This window comes from Micromys minutus, assembly GCF_963924665.1.
Source record: "Micromys minutus genome assembly, chromosome: 23".
In the NCBI taxonomy this organism is placed as follows: Eukaryota; Metazoa; Chordata; class Mammalia; order Rodentia; family Muridae; genus Micromys; species Micromys minutus.
Window position 1 is genome coordinate 12,898,290 of NC_137958.1, and position 17,633 is coordinate 12,915,922.

General features: G+C 45.8%; 1 protein-coding gene across 3 annotated transcripts in view; it reads left to right on the forward strand.

Annotated features, from left to right (window-relative positions):
- Positions 1 to 17,633, forward strand: part of SLC26A5 (solute carrier family 26 member 5) — a gene marked incomplete at both ends in the record, with an annotated part of 34,723 nt that overhangs the window by 11,951 nt on the left and 5,139 nt on the right. For 2 of the 3 annotated variants that reach the window (XM_080936152.1, XM_080936154.1), the window contains 7 exons: positions 1,439 to 1,521; positions 9,391 to 9,538; positions 10,840 to 10,953; positions 12,282 to 12,359; positions 12,947 to 13,042; positions 13,219 to 13,325; positions 16,544 to 16,613. In XM_080936152.1, coding sequence (XP_080792278.1) covers positions 1,439 to 1,521; positions 9,391 to 9,538; positions 10,840 to 10,953; positions 12,282 to 12,359; positions 12,947 to 13,042; positions 13,219 to 13,325; positions 16,544 to 16,613 — 696 coding nt within the window. The remainder of the gene's footprint in view (positions 1 to 1,438; positions 1,522 to 9,390; positions 9,539 to 10,839; positions 10,954 to 12,281; positions 12,360 to 12,946; positions 13,043 to 13,218; positions 13,326 to 16,543; positions 16,614 to 17,633) is intronic. The other variant, XM_080936153.1, reaches the window with a different exon arrangement.

A 17,633-nucleotide genomic window follows, 5' to 3' on the forward strand; every position in this document is an offset into this window, starting at 1 on the left:
CTGGGATCTGGCTCTGGTGCGGGATTCCAGCTTCTACTTAGAACAGCAAGAGGTGTGGGGCAGCTTTGCCAGGCAAAGGACAGTCAAGCCCTGAGGACGGAAACGATGCTCATGGTCTTCCCTGTGGTCCAGTTCTGCCCATTGCTCAGTTTCCTCGTAAAGATTCCTTCTTGTTTCTCCAGGGAGTGGTTCTCCATAACTATCACTGAATCACAGTCTTTCAATAATACCTTCATGGAGTGTTTTAAACCTCTTTCCCAGGCAGATGAGATGGCCTGACAATCTGAGTTCTATCCCCAGGACCCACACGGTCGTAGGAGAAAAGTGACTCCTGCGCATGCACACACACACACACACACACACACACACACACACATCTGAAGCAAATAAACTTCTTACCTACACATTCCACAGAAAAAAACCAGAAAAGAAAACATGCTGGAAAGTTTGAAGACAGGGTCTTCTTGGTTGTTTTTAAGCATTTAGTTTATTATTATTATTATTGTTTTGTTTTGAGCTTCGTGATACATCTCTTCATGTCAACAGGAAAACGATGGTTTAGTAATCAGTTACTACTGCCATAAAAATGAGCCTGGGACCACATTTGTTCTGTGAGTTTAAAGGATTGTAGACATTCCTCTGGTTTAAGATGTACAACAGATTCCATTCAAGTTGACAGGTATAACTGCTCCCCCCACCCCATTACAGACTCATTTCCCTAGAGGGAGCCAAAAATACTGGTTCCTGTTAGTCGGCTGTGTCTGACAGACAGCAAGCTGACCCTACCAGAAGTTATGCAGAGACCACCCCTAGAGAAGCTTCTGTCCCTGGAGCCCTCCCCTCCTCCCCTCCTGGATAGCCCATCCCGGAAGTTATGGAAGCTAGTTACTGAGGATGAAGCGAGTAGCTGTCACACCTTCTGCCATGTTCTTCTGCTTGAAGGTCGTGCTTTGTAACTCACGTAATTCTAGGTTTTGACCATGCAGCCCGGCCTCAGGAACACCACTCCAAGTGACATCTATGTGTACTCTGAACCTGTGCGGCTATGAGAGGCTCCCGGCCATCCCCATCCTGCTGTCCTGGAAGCAGGGACAGCAGCAGAAGGATTCTATAGCAAACATGGCTTTCACGGTGACAGGTGACATTACCAACCTCACCTCATATACAGTATGGCTGACATTCCTCCTCCTCCAGCTGCCGTCAGCTAACCAAACGCCTCCACTAGGAACAGAGTGAAAATAAAAAGAGACCGATTCTGGCCTTGAGCTGTAGGGCCCTTTGTGGGGTAAAGTCACTGAGAGGGGTTAGCGGGCAGCTGAAGATCTCCTCTTAACCCTGAGAAGTGAGACCCGAGTTCCCATTCGACAGATTCATTGAGCCTTGCTTTTGCGGAGTGCCAGCATTTGTCTCTGAGGTGTGCTTGGTTTTTGTGTTGTAGGTGGTGATGGGGACGGGCATTTCTGCAGGGTTTAACTTGCACGAGTCCTACAGCGTGGACGTCGTTGGAACACTCCCTCTGGGGTAAGAAAACAGCTGAAAAACAGTGAGTGAACATCTCTAATGTTGCATGAAAAATCGCCTTTTCTGTACATATCAGACAGCTGCAGGTGCTATAGGCTTGAGTGTACATGTGTGTGCCTTGCATGTGTGTGTGTGTGTGTATGTGTGGATACATGAGCGTGTTAGTTAAAACTTGTAGCAGCTGGAAGAGATAGCACAGACCTTTAATCCCAGCACTCAGGAGGTTGTGAGATGGATCTCTGTGAGTTCAGGGCCATCCTGGTCTACATAGTAAGTTCCAGGACAGCCACGGCTATACAGTAAGACCCTGTCTAGTGGGAGTGGAATAGCAGAAAAAAATTAAAAATTTTATTTCTAAACATTTTTTAAAAGATTGTGTATATGTGTGTGTATGCATACACAGACACCCACCTGTACACATGTGTGTGTGTTCACATATGCATGTTCAAGTATCTATGGAGTCCAGAAGAGAGCTTTGGATTCCCTGGAGCTGGTGTTGCAGGAGATTGTGAGACACTTGACATGGGTGCTGGGAACCAAACACGTAACCAGAGCCTTAAGCACTCTCTCTAACCACTGAGCCATCTGTCCAGCCCCACTAGTCTCCTGTAAATGCACAGTTCAATACTGTTGACCACACTTAGACTGTAAAACAGATGTCTGTGCACGTTGACCTTGCAGATATGAGCTCCATACTTACTAGGCACCTGCACCTTTGTTCTCTGTCTCTCAGCCCCTGGGAACTGCAAGTCGGTTTCTTTTGTTCCATGAATTTGACTGTTCTCAATATATATTTTTTAATCAATGATCATGCAATATTCATCTTTTGGGGGATTGACTTATTTCACTTGGCCTAGTGACATCGATGTTTATCCATAATGGTATGCAAGACAACTTGTTCTTCTTTATTTTTTTTCTCTTTTCATTAATGTATTTATTCACTTTACATCCTGATCGCATACCCCCATCTCCTCCCAGTCCCATCCTTATAAGTCCCTCCCCCACTTTCCCTTCCCCTTCTCCTCTGAGAAGAGAAGGCCTACCATGGGTACCAACCTTCCCTGACACATCAAGTTGCAGCAGGACTAGGCGCATCCTCTCCCACTGAGGTCCAGCCAGGCAGTCCAGGCAGGGAAAAGGGATCCAGTGGTAGGCAACAGAGTCAGAGACAGCCCCTACTGCAATTGTTAGGGGACCCACATGAAGAGCAACTTGTACATCTGATATAAATGCATAGGGGCCTAGCTCCAGGCCTTGGTGCTCTTTGCCCTTCACGTTCTTTGGTTGGTGGTTCAGTCTCTGTGAGACCTCATAGGCCCAAGTTAGTTGACTCTGAAGATCTTCTTGTGGTGTCCTTGACGCCTCCAGCTCCCTCAATCCTTTCCCTGATTCTTCCACAAGACTCCCCGAGCTCTGCCTGATGTTTGGCTGTGGGTCTCTGCATCTGTTTCCATCCGCTGCTGGATGAAGCCTCTCATGAGACTTCATGCTAGGCTCCTGTCTGCAAGCATAACAGAGTATCCTTAAAGTGTCAGAGGTTGGATCTTTCCCATTGGGCAGGTCTCAAGTTGGGCCAGTCATTGGTTGACCATTCCCTCAATCTCTGTCTATCTTAATCCTGCACATTTTATAGGCAGGACAAATTTGGGGTTGAAGGTTTTGTTGGTGGGTTGGTGTCCCCCTCCCACTATTGGAAGTCCTGCCTGGTGACAGTAGGTGGCCAATTCTGTTCCTCCCTTTTCAAAGGCTGAATGATATTCCACTATGTATATACCTTATACTGTGTTTTACCCATCGATGGATAATCATTTGTATCCACTGCTTAGCTATTGCGAGTAGCTCTACCCTGGGTGCTGATATGCAGATCAATCTTTCAGTACTTCTCTTGGGATTATCTAAAGTGATGATTAATCTCAATTATCAACAGGATGGAATCTAGAATCACCTGGAAGATGGACTTTTGACACGGGGGTTTTCTTGATTAGATTGACTTAGGAAAACCTGCCTACTGTGGGAGGCACCATTCCCTTTGCTGAGATCCTGGACTGTATACAAAGGAGAAAGTGGGCTACACACATCACTCATCCTATTTGCCTCCTGACTGCATCAGCAATGGGACTAGCTACCTCAATTTCCCGCTGTCTTGAATTCCCCATTGTAATGGACCATACCTGAGCTACAAGCAAAATAAACTCTTCCTTAAGTTGTTTTTTTTATTAGAATATCTTATCACAACATTAGAAAAAATAACTGAGACACTGGATGGCATTTTGAGTTGTTTTTAAGAACCTCCAAATCTAGAGTAGTTTTTAATCCTACCAACAGCAGGTTTTTCTTGTCTTAAACCATTTTTTTTTAAGTCTCTCCTTGAGTGGCACGGGGATTTAGAGCAACAAGACCTGAATTCTAGCTTGAGCTTTTTAGCTGTGTGTCCTTGGGCAAGTGGTTTCTCCTCTAGAAACCCTATGGTCCCCATGTGCCATGAGTGTGGGAGTCCACACTTGTCCCTGTGGTGGCTGTGAGGCTGCAGAGGATAAAACAGGGAGGGCTGGGGGTGACGTGCACAGCAGGCATCTAAGTTCCAGGGCTCACCCCAGTGGCTTTTCCAGTTGTAGTTTGTGTGATTGTTTCTTCTTTGCTTCCTCTTCTTTATCCAATTCCACATCTTTGACATGAATTGTTTCTTTTACATTTAAAAGAAAAGAGGGAATCTCTACCTTCACTGTCTCTCCCTGACCCTGGCCAATCCTCTCTGGCCATCTCTCTCTGCACCTCTAGCTGTGTCTTTCTATATGTTCAGTAATCTTCTCCCCCATCTCTCTCTCTCTCTCTCTCTCTCTCTCTCTCTCTCTCTCTCTCTCTCTCTCTCTCTCTCTCTCTGTGTGTGTGTGTGTGTGTGTGTGTGTGTGTGTGCCTGTCTGTCTGTCTCTCTCCCCCTCCCTCCAACTTCTCTTATCCAAAACTGAGGGGAGCTGTCATGTTCCATCAGGGCTGTGCCCAGCCAGGAGTCTCCAGACTCCTGGAGACTCAGAGGCAAAGCATCTCACACAGACAGACCTCCACTTGAGCCCGGACTTCAGGCAAAGCTTCCATTTGTAAACATCAAGACAGAGTCAGTTTCATGAACATGATTTTTTTAATAATGACTCAGAGTAAAAGCATAATAAGATAGTAGCCTGGTTTTCAATTTAGACTGAGGATGTGTTAAAAATGCTTTTATATCCACCATCTCATTTGAGGCTCATAGTAAGCCTTATTGGCAATATATGTCACTTCCCCTGTTTTTGTTGTGAAAGTTCATTTCTCCTCGTTTTTTTAGCAACTGTTCACTTAATGCCTACCATATGCCAATTACAAACACACAAACATAAGGTTGTCCTTGCCTGCCGAGGGCTCAGCGGACACAACAGTCAACCAGCAAAAGCAAAGCAGTGAGAGAGAAAGCTGAGGAAACAGGGTGCCAGGTGAGGGAGGAGGTGGACTCTTTCAGGAGGGAAGCTGATACTTGAGAGTCCTCCTGAGAGGCCTCAGTGGCTCACTGCTGAGTCGCAGCCTGGCCCCAAGCTGGCTCCTCCGATGCCCAGTTCTGAGTTCTTTCCATTACCTCATAGGGACTCTTTAACAGTGAGTTCTGTGATAAACATTTGTCTTTGATTGGATCCAGCAGATAATCCTATTCAGTTACTAGTTACAAATAATTTAATTAAACGAGAAAGCCTTACAGTTAAATTTCTCCTTTAAACTAACACTGATAGGTTAACGTCCATGTATGCGACACCTCCTGATGCCTGTCCTCCCCTATGGCCCCGTACCAGGATGCACTGAAACCCCTTCCATCGGTGGGAGCTAAGCTTTAAAAAGAAGAGCTAGTTTACTTTCTGAAGCTTGGGTGCCCAGAAAGCATATCCTCTTAAAAGGTATGACGAACAGAGCAGGTGTCTAAATGTGGCGGCGTGCACCTGTACTTGGGAAGCCGTGGTGAAAGGGAAGCAAGTGTGGGGCTAGCCTAGGCTACACATCCAGTCGGGAGTCAGCTGGAACAGCTAGTTGGCTGGCATCTTTCCTCATGGCATTTCCAGCTGAACAGCCAAATCTCACTTACGTTATTTCCTCCGAGAGGAAAGCTGAGGGCTTCCCAGGCTTTATAAGGCCCCCAAGTGATGTCACTTCCTCTATTCTGTTCGTCAAGTGTGCCATAGCAACATTTTTGGATCACTATGACCAAAACACCTAATGGGGGAGGGGGGAGAAAAGGAAACAGAAAAAAAGCAGCAAAGGATCACGTTGACTGAGTTTCAGAGTGATTTGGTCCCTGAAGCAGGTGAGGTGGAGGGTGAAGGCGCAGCCAGAGCCTCACAGAGAGCACAGGAGAGTGCCAGGGGTGCGGATGACCTTCAAGGTCCTTCCCCAGCAGACCGCTTCCTCTTTCCATGTCCTACGTCCTAAAGGGCACGTGACCTTCAAAGCAATGCCATAAGCTAGGGGCTGAGGGTTCAAACCGTGAGCTATGGGGGGGCGTTGCAAAGCCAAACCTTCACAGCTTCTTGTAAGTTCAGCTTAGAGGCTGCCCTCAGAGAAATTGGCCTGCCCACACATTACTTGATTTCCAAGTTCTCCCCCCACCTCCCACCCCCTTCCCCCAACCCCCCCACCCCCCACCCCCACCCCCCCACCCCGTCTAGAACTTTGGTTTGGAAACCAGCACCATGTACCTAACGCCAAGTTGTGCTGCCTTAAGAAATAGCTGGGGCCCCCTGGAGCACAGCCACAGGAGCCTGTGAGGGCCTGCACAGCTGGACTTGGGAAAGCATTTTCCTAGGCAGCCCCTTGGCAGAGGGACACCTCTTCTTTCTCTCTTTTGAAATGGAAGTTTCAAATAGATTTGCATTCTAAAGCCCTGGGGCCTTCAGGGAGTGTGTGTGTGTGTGTGTGTGTGTGTGTGTGTGTGTGTGTGTGTGTGTGTGTGTGGCTTACCTTTTGTCCCATCACGTGGCCCCTGGCTTCTCTTTAAATGGCAAAATTCTCTTTACCATCCTTAACCACATCATGTGCACCTGTTCAATCTGTAGCAGCTCTAAATGCACCCTCTGTCCTTCCCTGGCCAATCTGTGCTCATCTAAATTCTCATTAACTGGCTAAAGCAGTGAGTGATAACTGCCTCAGCTGAAATGTTCCGATGCCTTGAAGCTTCATGACCCTTAGCCCACACTACCTTCACATTCAGCTTCATCTGTCATTTGAGGACATGGACCCAAATATCCAGATTCTTGGCCAAAGGTAACACAAAGCACCTGTGGCCCAACCCTCATTAAAGACCTTCTTCCCATCTGAGAGCTCATGAGCTCAGCTTTCATGCTCGAATTTCTATCCACATTTTGGACTTGCAAACTTCCAGCAGAACCAACCAGGAAGCTCTCCTTAGCCTTCTCGGGTGTATCACACACTAGCTTTAAACTCTCCCATATTCATCCCCAAAGTCAGTTCTAAGTAGCACAGGGTCAGTCTGTCATGGTGACGACTGTTCCTTCCACACTTTGTTGTTTGTTTTGTTGGTTGATTGGTTGGTTGGTTTGGCTTTTAGTTTTTGGTTTTCCAAGACAGCATTTCTCTGTGTAACAAACCCTTGTTGTCCTGGGTTCACTTTGTGGACTAGGCTGACCTTGATCTCAAAGAGATCTGCCTGCCTCTGCTTAGCCAGTGCTGGGATCAAAGGCATGAGACACCATGCCCAGCTCTGACATACTTTGTAACTGTGATCATATAGTAAGACCCAGATTTGAGTCTCTATTTGAGACTCCCATGAATAAGACGAGAGATCAGAGATCGATGCAAAAGCAAGAGGTTTATTATTAGCCCAGTGCACTGGGGTGGCCTACCTCCAGAGGAGAGGCAACCCTGAGCCCTTTGTCAGTACAGTTTTTATACACTTAATAACGGGTGGACTACAATGATGGTGACTAGGCATGCAAGCATCGGTGGGTTTAGTTGACTTTTAAATCGATTGGCTGCTGCCAATGTGGGTTGTATCTCAGGACCTATGCCCTACATTCCAAGGCTACCCAGGTAAGGCACTTCTCCCTGAGAAGGAGTACTACTGCCTGACACCTACCTGGGTAATATATTAAGGTTCTTCCCCTACATTCCAGAGGCTTTGCAGATAAGGTTGAAGCACTCCTTCCTGGAGGGTGTGGGACCACAAAAGCCCTCAGTGGGATAGGGGAGCTGTAAGACCCTCAGTGGGAAGAGGAAACTGTAAGGAAGGTGTGGGACTGTAAGAGCCCTTAGGGTCCGAATATTACCTGGCAGATACAACATAAGGAAGGGGAGAATTGTTTTGTCCCTCTCAGTTTCTCTCACTCCATCATATTAGGACAGGCATTAGTAGAGTAGCTCCATCTACAGCAGCAAGAGCATGAGACAGTGACTTCTTACAATGGACCAAGAAGCAGAGAAGCCGAGGCCAGAACCAGGGGTAGAGATAGCTTTCAAAGGCCTAGCCCTTCTTACCTGCTTCTGCTGGCCAGGTGTGGTGGTTTGGATAGGTATAGTCCCCATACACTCATATGTATGAATGCTTGGCCCATAAGGAATGGCACCATTAGGAGGTGTGGCCTTGGAGTAGGTGTGGTATTGGTGGAGGAAGTGTGTCACTGTGGGGGTGAGCTTTGAGGTCTCATATGATCAAGCTACATCCAGTGTGGATCACAGTCTTCTGCTGTTGCCTATGGATCAAGATATAGAACTCTCAAGTACTTCTCCAACACCATGTCTGCCTGCATGACGCCATGCCCCACCATGGAGATTGTAGACTAAATCTCTGAACCTGTAAGCCAGCCCCAATGAAATGGTGTCCTTTCTAAGAGTTGCCTTGGTCATGGTGCCGATTCATAGCAGTAAAACCTTAAGACACCAGGCCTCACTCCTACAGGCATCACAGCTTTCAAAGTAGTGCCACAGTTGGCACATGAGTGTTCAGAACATGGCCTGTGAGAGACACTGCATATACAAGCCATAACAGCAAATCTGAAGGCTGGCCGGGATTCAGTAGAAAGCCACATCTAGATGGAGAAGTAGTTACACCCAAAGCTTGAGAGGAATGGCCAGCAGCTGGGTCTGAAGCTAAGCTGTGCTTAGCAATGCACACTCATAAATAAACAGACCCTGCAGGCCCCAGAATGTGGCAGTTGACTGGTGATGATCCCTGAGTCACCTTTTTGAACTCATTTGAAAACATCTCTTGTTCTGGTATCCTATATTTCAGGCCTAAACCAGCTGCCAGGCTTTGTCTTTCTGTTCTGTCTGAGAATCCCCACCGTTACGTATAACACTGAAGGGACTCCCTACCTTAGTGCTTAAGGACAGGCGTTCCAAACTACAATACTGAAAATGCTGGGCTCCCCTTTGTATGGTTTCAGAAGCCACACTTGGGGGTCATCCTCCAGTTTCCATGTAAGACCAGGGAAGTATCTTTTCTGTGTTAGAGCTCAGCCGAAGGGACAATGACACAGAGAGAGATGAGGAAGACTTGTTACCAGGGCAGGAATTCTCCCCTGAGACAGCTCTTAGCCAAAACACCCCCCACCACAATCCTGGTTCAGGTGTCCCTGCATCTGAGAACCCCACCGACCCTCTCTTCTTAGTTTGAGGTCTCACGGCACCTGTCATCAGGTATGGGGTTACCCTGCTATAAATCTGCGGCCTGGACCAGGAAGAGCTTGGGCGGCAGAAGGGCCCTTCTTGCTGCCACGTTAAGAACCAGCAGGGTCATCTCATGTGCAGATAAGGTGCTCACTGTCCTGCTCCGTTCTGTGTGCCTGCTTCCCCACCAGTGGTCACAGAGTTCGAGTTAAAGTCACCTTGGCTTTTCAGGCTACTCCCTCCCGCCAACCCGGACACCAGTCTGTTCCACCTCGTGTATGTGGATGCCATCGCCATTGCCATCGTTGGGTTTTCAGTGACGATCTCCATGGCCAAAACCTTGGCAAACAAACATGGCTACCAGGTTGATGGCAACCAGGTAAAACTCATCAGTTTCCTATGGGCGGTTCACCAGGGTGCAAGCACCAGGCTCTGTTTCAGACAGCAAAGGAGCTAGCTCAGTAGAAAGGTCCTTATTCGGATGATGGACATGTGTGAAGCATTTACTGGACATGCAGTGTGTCCCTCTCTTCCGTTCTCTCTCCCTCCCTCCCTCCCTCCCTGTCCCTTTCTTCCTCTTTCCCTCCCTCTCCCTCTCTCCCTCTCTTCCTCACCCTATCTATCCTCTCTCCCTCCTTCCTTTCCTCCCTCCCTCCCTCCCTCCTCTCTTCCTTTCTCCCTCTCTTTTTTCTCCTCTCCCCCTTGCTTCACATAAGGTCTCACATTAGAACTAATGACCTGGAATTCATTATGAGGCCAGGTTGGCCTCAAACTCACACCAATCCTCCTGTTTCAGCGTTCTGATCTGACTGCTGGAAATTTGTATTCTCTTTGCTGCATAGCTGTAGGTGGGTATTCAATCCTGACACCACGATCTTGTTGTACTGTCTGTTTTAGCTCATACTTTTTTGTTTTAATTTTTGTGGCAGATTCTTTTCATATGTTACTAAATAACAAAAGATTAGCATGGAATAAAAATTCTTTCTAAGAAAGGTCAAGCAAACTCTTCTATATATGTATTTGTTTGCTTGAGACAGGGTTTCACTATGTAGCTCTGGCTGTCCTGAGACTGGGCTGGCCTCAAACTCACAGAGATCTGCCTGTTTCTGCCTCCTATGTGCTGGTATTAAAGGCCTGAGCCACCACACTTGGCTAGCAGATACTTTTTGACGTCATGGAATACTGACTTTTTTTTTTAAGAGTCAGGGGATGGACCACATTTATATAAAATCAACCTAGAAATCCCAAAGGAACCCTAAAACAGTATTCACAGGTCCTAACAAGGCACTGGCATGCACTTCTTCATGTGCAACAGGCCAGACATCTAAAAGATGCCAGTCACCATGCATCCAGAACTTTCTCTCTTGAAAAGTATTTTTCAATTATATACATTTTCCCCCAGTGGTGTTTGTATAGAAAGTGGGTTTGAAAAACTGGGAGCAGGTAGGAATCACAGCATTTGTCTCCAACACAATGAAAAGCCAAACAGTTTTTTTTCTCCCATTATACAATATGTCCAAATTCCAGTTGTTAACTCATAGGAAAGAAATGTAACATTGTACAGTGGGGGAAGGGGTGGCCTGTGTTGCTGAAGATGTGTATCCAGACCACTTCTGCATTCTTCCCTAAGAGGGACTGACCCATTGTCTGTTGTCTTTGCTTTGTTCCGACATGGAAAAGGAGCTCATTGCCCTGGGGATATGCAACTCCATTGGATCCCTCTTCCAGACCTTCTCAATTTCTTGCTCCTTGTCTCGAAGCCTCGTTCAGGAAGGAACTGGAGGGAAGACACAGGTGCGTACACAACAACCCTCCAAGAACCAGTGATCCGGGTAAGGATTGACAGTCTCTCGATTCTATTCTGAATCCAAACAAAGCGACTCTGTCAGCTGATCCATACTCCTGGGAGCTGTGTAGCCAATCAGAGAAAGGCATGATTTGTTGAAGCAAATCCAAATACACTGAATCTATAGAAAAGAGGAACATTCTCCAGTTAAGTTAGAAGTTATATGAGACCATACTTGCTACAGTTAACCTTAAATGTTCAGAAATGGGCTTTTTCTTTTTCTTTTTTTTTTTTAAGTTTTTAAAAGGTTTAATGGAGCCAATAATTTGGCATATAAATTTTGTTCTGGCAGACATTAGACCTGCTTTCTCTTACCAAAGAAAATGGCATATTGTATCAAAGTTTTGAATAAAGGGCCCCTCTCAGAGAACCAACTTAAACCAAACAACCAAGAACATCGTTGTTCAACTTGGACAGAGGAAACAGAACAAGGCAGGAAGGGAGATGAAACTTGTTCCTCAGTCTCAAGTCCCTCAGGAATGGGAGTTCTGGCTTCTTGTCAGCAGCAATCACACTGTCAAACCCCAATTCCAGAATTTATAATCACAACCACACAAAAGCAAGAGTGAACTCCATGTCTCGGTACATCCTAAGGGAAGCCTGGAAGTACTTGTGATGCATGGGCTTGTCCCTTTAAGGTAAAATGACAGATTTCTCTAATTCTCCCGGCTTTTCAAACAATCAAAATAAAGCTCCTCTTTGGCAAAAACTGAGAAATACCTCACTCTCATTCCTAATTTGAATATGGATTTCACTGTTTAAAATAAGGGCTCTATCCGTAATGAATTCAGAACTTCAATTCACACAACATTCCTAACATTCCATTCACAGCCCACTCAATAATGGTTAACTTAGTAAGGTTTCTTCACAGAAGGGTATTATTAATGGCTGACAAAATTGCAACAGAAATGGGCTTTTTCCGCAAGCCTGAAACTGACTGTGGCCATGAAGCTAGTTCCATCCAATGGAAAGTTCACACAATGATAGAAGTGGCTATCTGTTGTACGGTCCAACATGGCAGTCATCAGCAACATGCAGCTCTTACGTGCCTGAAATGCGGCTGTGCATAATAAATGCATTATTTTAATATTAATTTTTAAAAACTGAAATCAGACCTGTAATGGGTGGTCACCTTATTGATCAGCAAATGCTGGTCTGAGCCTTGTGTTCTTGGGCTCAGATTGGCCCCCAGTGCACCCAGTGTCTTCTTCCACCTCTGACAAGAACTTTTAAGCAGGACGCTTAAACAGTTCAGATTCTGTTCCCTCTCATCCAGCTTGCAGGTTGCTTGGCCTCCTTGATGATTCTCCTGGTCATATTAGCCACCGGATTCCTCTTTGAGTCCTTACCCCAGGTGTGTACTCTGGGCTTGGTGGGAGGGGGATCACACTACTCTGTTTATGTTTCTGTGGCTGTCTTGAAGGGCATTTTTTCCTATTCACTGTATCATCAGGAGGGTACTATGAAAAACAGCCGTGGCCGTTGACAGCCGCACGCCCTTGAGCTCCTGCACTTAGTTTCCTCATCAGCAAAGGGATGCTTGGGCTGGCTGACCCCAAGATACTTCTGTCTTTGACCTCTATGACCTCCCATGTGTGTTAAAAGACATTTTATGTCTACAAGACATTTATTTGCCGGTTGTATTTGATCTAAGAGAAATCAGAAAAAGAGAAGAGCCACAGACGGAAAAATAATGCCTGCAGTCACAAATCTGATTCTGGACCTCTAGCTGCCATACAGATTTCCTGTTAGAACACACACTTGGTGGTCCTAGGCCAATCGTAAATAATGCTGGGAGTCCCAGTGTCCGTGCCTTCCAAGCTCCCCTGGGTGCCCCATGACGAGTAGGTCGGGCAAAAGGGTGGGGAAGGCAGGAGGAAGCAAAGCAAAGGGGCCCTGTGTGCATGACTTAAAGGCACCGATGGGTGCGCTGTGTTGCAGGCTGTACTTTCTGCCATTGTGATCGTCAATCTGAAAGGAATGTTCATGCAGTTCTCAGACCTGCCCTTCTTCTGGAGAACCAGCAAAATCGAGCTGGTAAGAAAGGTGGCTGTCACGGGTCACTGCGCCAGCTGCCAGTGGTGTGGAATGAGATTGTGAAAAAGATATTAATGTGGTCATTTGCTGTGTTACTCAAAGCAAGGTGTGCGTGTGCGTGCCTTTCTTGTGGAATTATTAACGCGCACTCTAGAAGCTTTCTGACTTTTCTTTAGACCATCTGGCTCACCACCTTTGTGTCCTCCCTGTTCCTGGGCTTGGACTATGGACTGATCACTGCGGTGATCATTGCTCTGCTCACGGTGATTTACAGAACACAGAGGTGAGTGGCCCTGCTGAAGCTACCACGTGACCTTAGCCAAATAATGCTCTATCGGGGCTGGGAGAAAAGCCCCATGATAGGACTCGTGTCCGCCATGTTCAACACCTTGAATTCAAGTCCCAGCGCCTGAAGATGGGGGAAACATAATTCCATGCAGTGCTGTCGGATGCTCTGCTGTGTCCCAGTTGAGGAAGACCCAGATGATCTTGTTCCCAGAGCATGCATCCCATCCTCAGTCCGCTGGCCCTGGCTTGTTTGCCCTCCTCTGAGTCACTCACGTTTTAGCCATTCTCTTTGGTTCCACATGTCGACCTGGCTCTGGTGACCCGGTACAAACTCCAACACCTAGCTTTACAGGTTTCTAACAGTCCTCTGCTTTGAACCACCAAGCCCTGTTGTTCCCTTTTTCCGATAGGAAGGCGAGCCCATTGGGGAAAGTATAAAATAATCTCTCCAAATATGAAGTTTGCATGGGAATAGGGGATACAGAGATGTAGACATTCTCTGGTGGTACCGCCCACTCAGCTAAGGGGAGTCTCCTTCTCACACGTGACAAGAAGGTCGGTCTGCTTGTATGACACGGGTCACACAGACATAGTCACAGAATGACCCTTTAAGTTTGAAAGGCCCCTTTGGTGGAAGTATTGAGGATGTTAACCTGTTTTTTTTGCAGAACAGCCAGTGTTCCTTCTCTCTAGGTAGGAAGAGAACGTTTTCATCATTGAAATAACACAAAAGATAAAATATGTTAAAAACATGTGGTCTAAACTGAGAATTGACTTAACCACTTTTATAACAAGTTTTAACACTGTTGTCCAGTTTTTCATCTTTTATATTTTATTATTTTATGTGTACAAGTATTTTTGCCTACATGTATGTTCATGCACCATGCGTGTGCCCAGTGCCTGTGGAGACCAGAGAAGGGTGTTGGATCCCCCTGAAACTGAAATTGCAGATACTTGTGAGCTGCCTTGTGCTTGGATTTGAACCCGGAACCTCTGGAAGAGAAGCAAGTGCTCTTAACCTCTGAGCCACCTCTCAGCTCACTGTTGTCCATTTTTCCACTAAGGAAGATTTCTCCACTGTAGCCTGTAATGCAGGCTCTTACTAGAATCTAGAGTTGTCTGTCTCGGAGTGCTGGTAAACAATGTGCTTTAAAGATACCTAGGGAACTGAGGTGTAGCTCAGTGGTAGAGCATAAGCTTGCTCACTGGACAACAGGTCCCAGCTCAACCCTGAGCTCCAAAACAAACCAGCAAAAAGAAATCTATGTCCTTTGACAAACTACAGGATAGAATTTCAGATGTCAGATGATGGCTTTCTTTTTTGTTGTTGTTGTTTTGCTTTTTTTGTTAGGTTTTTTTTGTGTGTTCTTTTTTTTTTTTTTTTTTTTTTTTACTTAGTAAGGTTTTATGATTTCTTAGCACTGGGTGGGCAAAGGTTGTTCTTTGGGTTTGATTTTGTTTTTAATGATATACTTCTTTGTTCCTCTTTAATAATTAGACTTGAGTTTTAGGCCTTGTCCTTTGTGATTTCCCTGGGATTTTGCAGGTTGGCATTTGGGAAGCCATCGCTCAGAATGCCTGTTTATTCTCAGTTGCTTCTTATTCTATAATTAGAGCACACTGTCAGGAGTCAGCTACTAGCACATTCGCTTCTGCATTAGTTAGGGTTTCTATTGCTGCCATTAAATGACATGATCAAAAAGCAAGTTGGGAAGGAAAGGGATTGTTTTACTTACTTCTGCATTGTAGTCCATCACTGAAGGAAGCCTGGATAGGAACTCAAACATGGCAGGAACCTGGAGGCAGGTCCTGACACAGTGGCCATGGAGGGGTGCTGCTTACTGGCTTGCTCACCATGGCTTGCTCAGCCTGTTTTCTTAGAGAACCCAGTACCATCAGCTCAGGGATGGCACCACCCACAATGGGCTGGGCCTTTCCCCATCAATCAGTAATTAAGAAAATGCCTTACAGCTGAATCTTATGGAGGCATCTTCTTAATTGGTGATCCCTCCTTTCAGATGACTCTACTTTGTGTCAAGTGGACATAAAGGTGTCCAACACAGTTGCATTCCAAGCACCCAGGTTCCCTCAGAACACACAGCTCTAAAGAGAAATCACTGCAATCACAACCATTCCTAAGCCTCTTCTCCATGAACCGTGGCTGCTGCTGATGCAATGGAGTCTTTTCTTCACCCACAAGCTCATAGTTTATAAAACACCATAAAGTAATTATCAATCTTCCTTGAGTTGATATTTGTAGAGATTCTGCTATGCTTCCACAAAAAGACTAGAGTCTCAAGCTACTGTAGTCAGAAGACATTATCCTTCCCTTAGATGAGTTGGTCTTTCCTGAGGATGACAGAGCAATAATAATGATACCACTGATGTGGACAAGGTAATGAAGTAAGAGGGGAGTAAGTGACCATGACCACGACGTGCCTAGCTCTTTGTAAAGACCAACGCTTTATGACCAGGACCACGTATGTGCTTAGCTCTCTATAGACCAACGCTTTATGTCATTCCATTCTCATAACCCGGTGGTTAGCATCTCCATTTCCACATAGAAATGCAGAACTAGGGTGATTGGGGGAATTTACCACAGTCATAGCATGTGGTGAGAACATGGTTTAAATGTAGCTTGTCATAAACCTAGAGTTTTTCATAGATCGGTGATCATCACCAGATTGATATTTTGTTGTAGTTTGGTTTGGCTTGTTGGGTTTTTTGTTTTTTTGTTTGTTTGTTTGTTTTTTACCTTTTGGTTTGGGTTTTGGTTTTCTTTGAAACAAGATTTCTCCGTATATCCCTGGCTGTCCTGGGACTCACTCTATAGACCAGGCTGGCCTTGAACTCAGAGATCTGCCTGCCTCTGCCTCCTGAGTGCCAGGATTAAAGGCATGTACTGCTACTCCCTGGCTTCAGAGACTGGTTTTTAAACCAAATTTTGTCATCATCATAAAATTAGAATCTATAGCTACACATGCCACATTAGGGGTAGGCGTGACAGACAGTGATAATAAGCAATAAAACCCCATGGATATTTTTGGAAAGAGACCTCTTTGCTCTAGGCATCCACTGGACAGTAAACAGGGCTGACTTCTCTGGGCTCAGTAGGACCTAGACCTGCACAGAAATGGTGCTCGGGCATTCCAGGGGGTCAGGATAGCCCTCTCCTTGTTTGCCAATTGAACTGATCCTTCCTTCTCTCTACAGTCCGAGCTACACAGTCCTGGGACAGCTCCCCGACACTGATGTGTACATTGACATAGATGCATATGAGGAGGTAGGACCTGTGTCTAATGTCGTAAACGATTGTAAGCATGTGAGTAATGTCTCCACCCATGGCAAAGTTAGAAAGGAGAGAACTAGAACTAGGGGTTGATATGACAAGGTACAATCTCAGTCAGTGTGTAGACTCAGTTCTGCGCTCTACGCCGCATATTAACTACCTTACTTCCTAATGCTCATTCTTAATGAGAATGGGTATATAAAGTGCACATTTAAAAAGCACTTAAGCTGAGAGCACGGTTTATACGGATATGGTTTTCTTTTGATGAGTTTAAGCCAATAGAGAAATATTAGTTTCAACCGTGTTAAAATCGAGGCGGTGGGGTCACGGCATTGTCTACCTTCCTAACAAAAGTGGTTAAAATTATACCTTCAAAGTTCCTGGATTCTGAATGCTCTTGTCTTATAAAATCTCTGAAAACTAACTCATCTGTTTTCTGCTTGGTGAAAAGAAAATCTTGGATTCACAATAAAGTATGGGAAATGAGCCTAATGCTAGAATAGGTGATTTTTTTTTTTCTAATAAATTACTAAACTCTAAATAGCATCTTCAGGTTCTACAAAGATTCTCGAGGAAATGTTCACTTTGCTTTATTGGAGCTGAACTGTGGATCAAACCAAGTAAATCTGCATCTGCTTTCACTTCATTGGTCTGCGGCCCCCCCACCCCACCCCTGCTGGTGTTCACCTCATTGGTCTGCGGTCCGCGCTGGTGTTCATCTCATTGGTCTGCGGTCCGCGCTGGTGTTCATCTCATTGGTCTGTGGTCCCGGCTAGTGTTCATCTCATTGGTCTGTGGTCCCGGCCCGCAGCAGCCTCACTTCTCATCCACATTCTTTTCTCCTTTGGGTGTTTTATCCCAGCTTTCCCTTGCGTTTACTGTTATAAAAAAAGAAGAAGAAGAAGAGAAACCTATCTTGTAAACTAAACAGGAAGGTGTATGTTTTCTAAGCTTCCAAGTGAGGCATGGTTGTCTGTTCCGAGGTCTCGGCTCCTGGAGAGGTAGAGGTGCTTA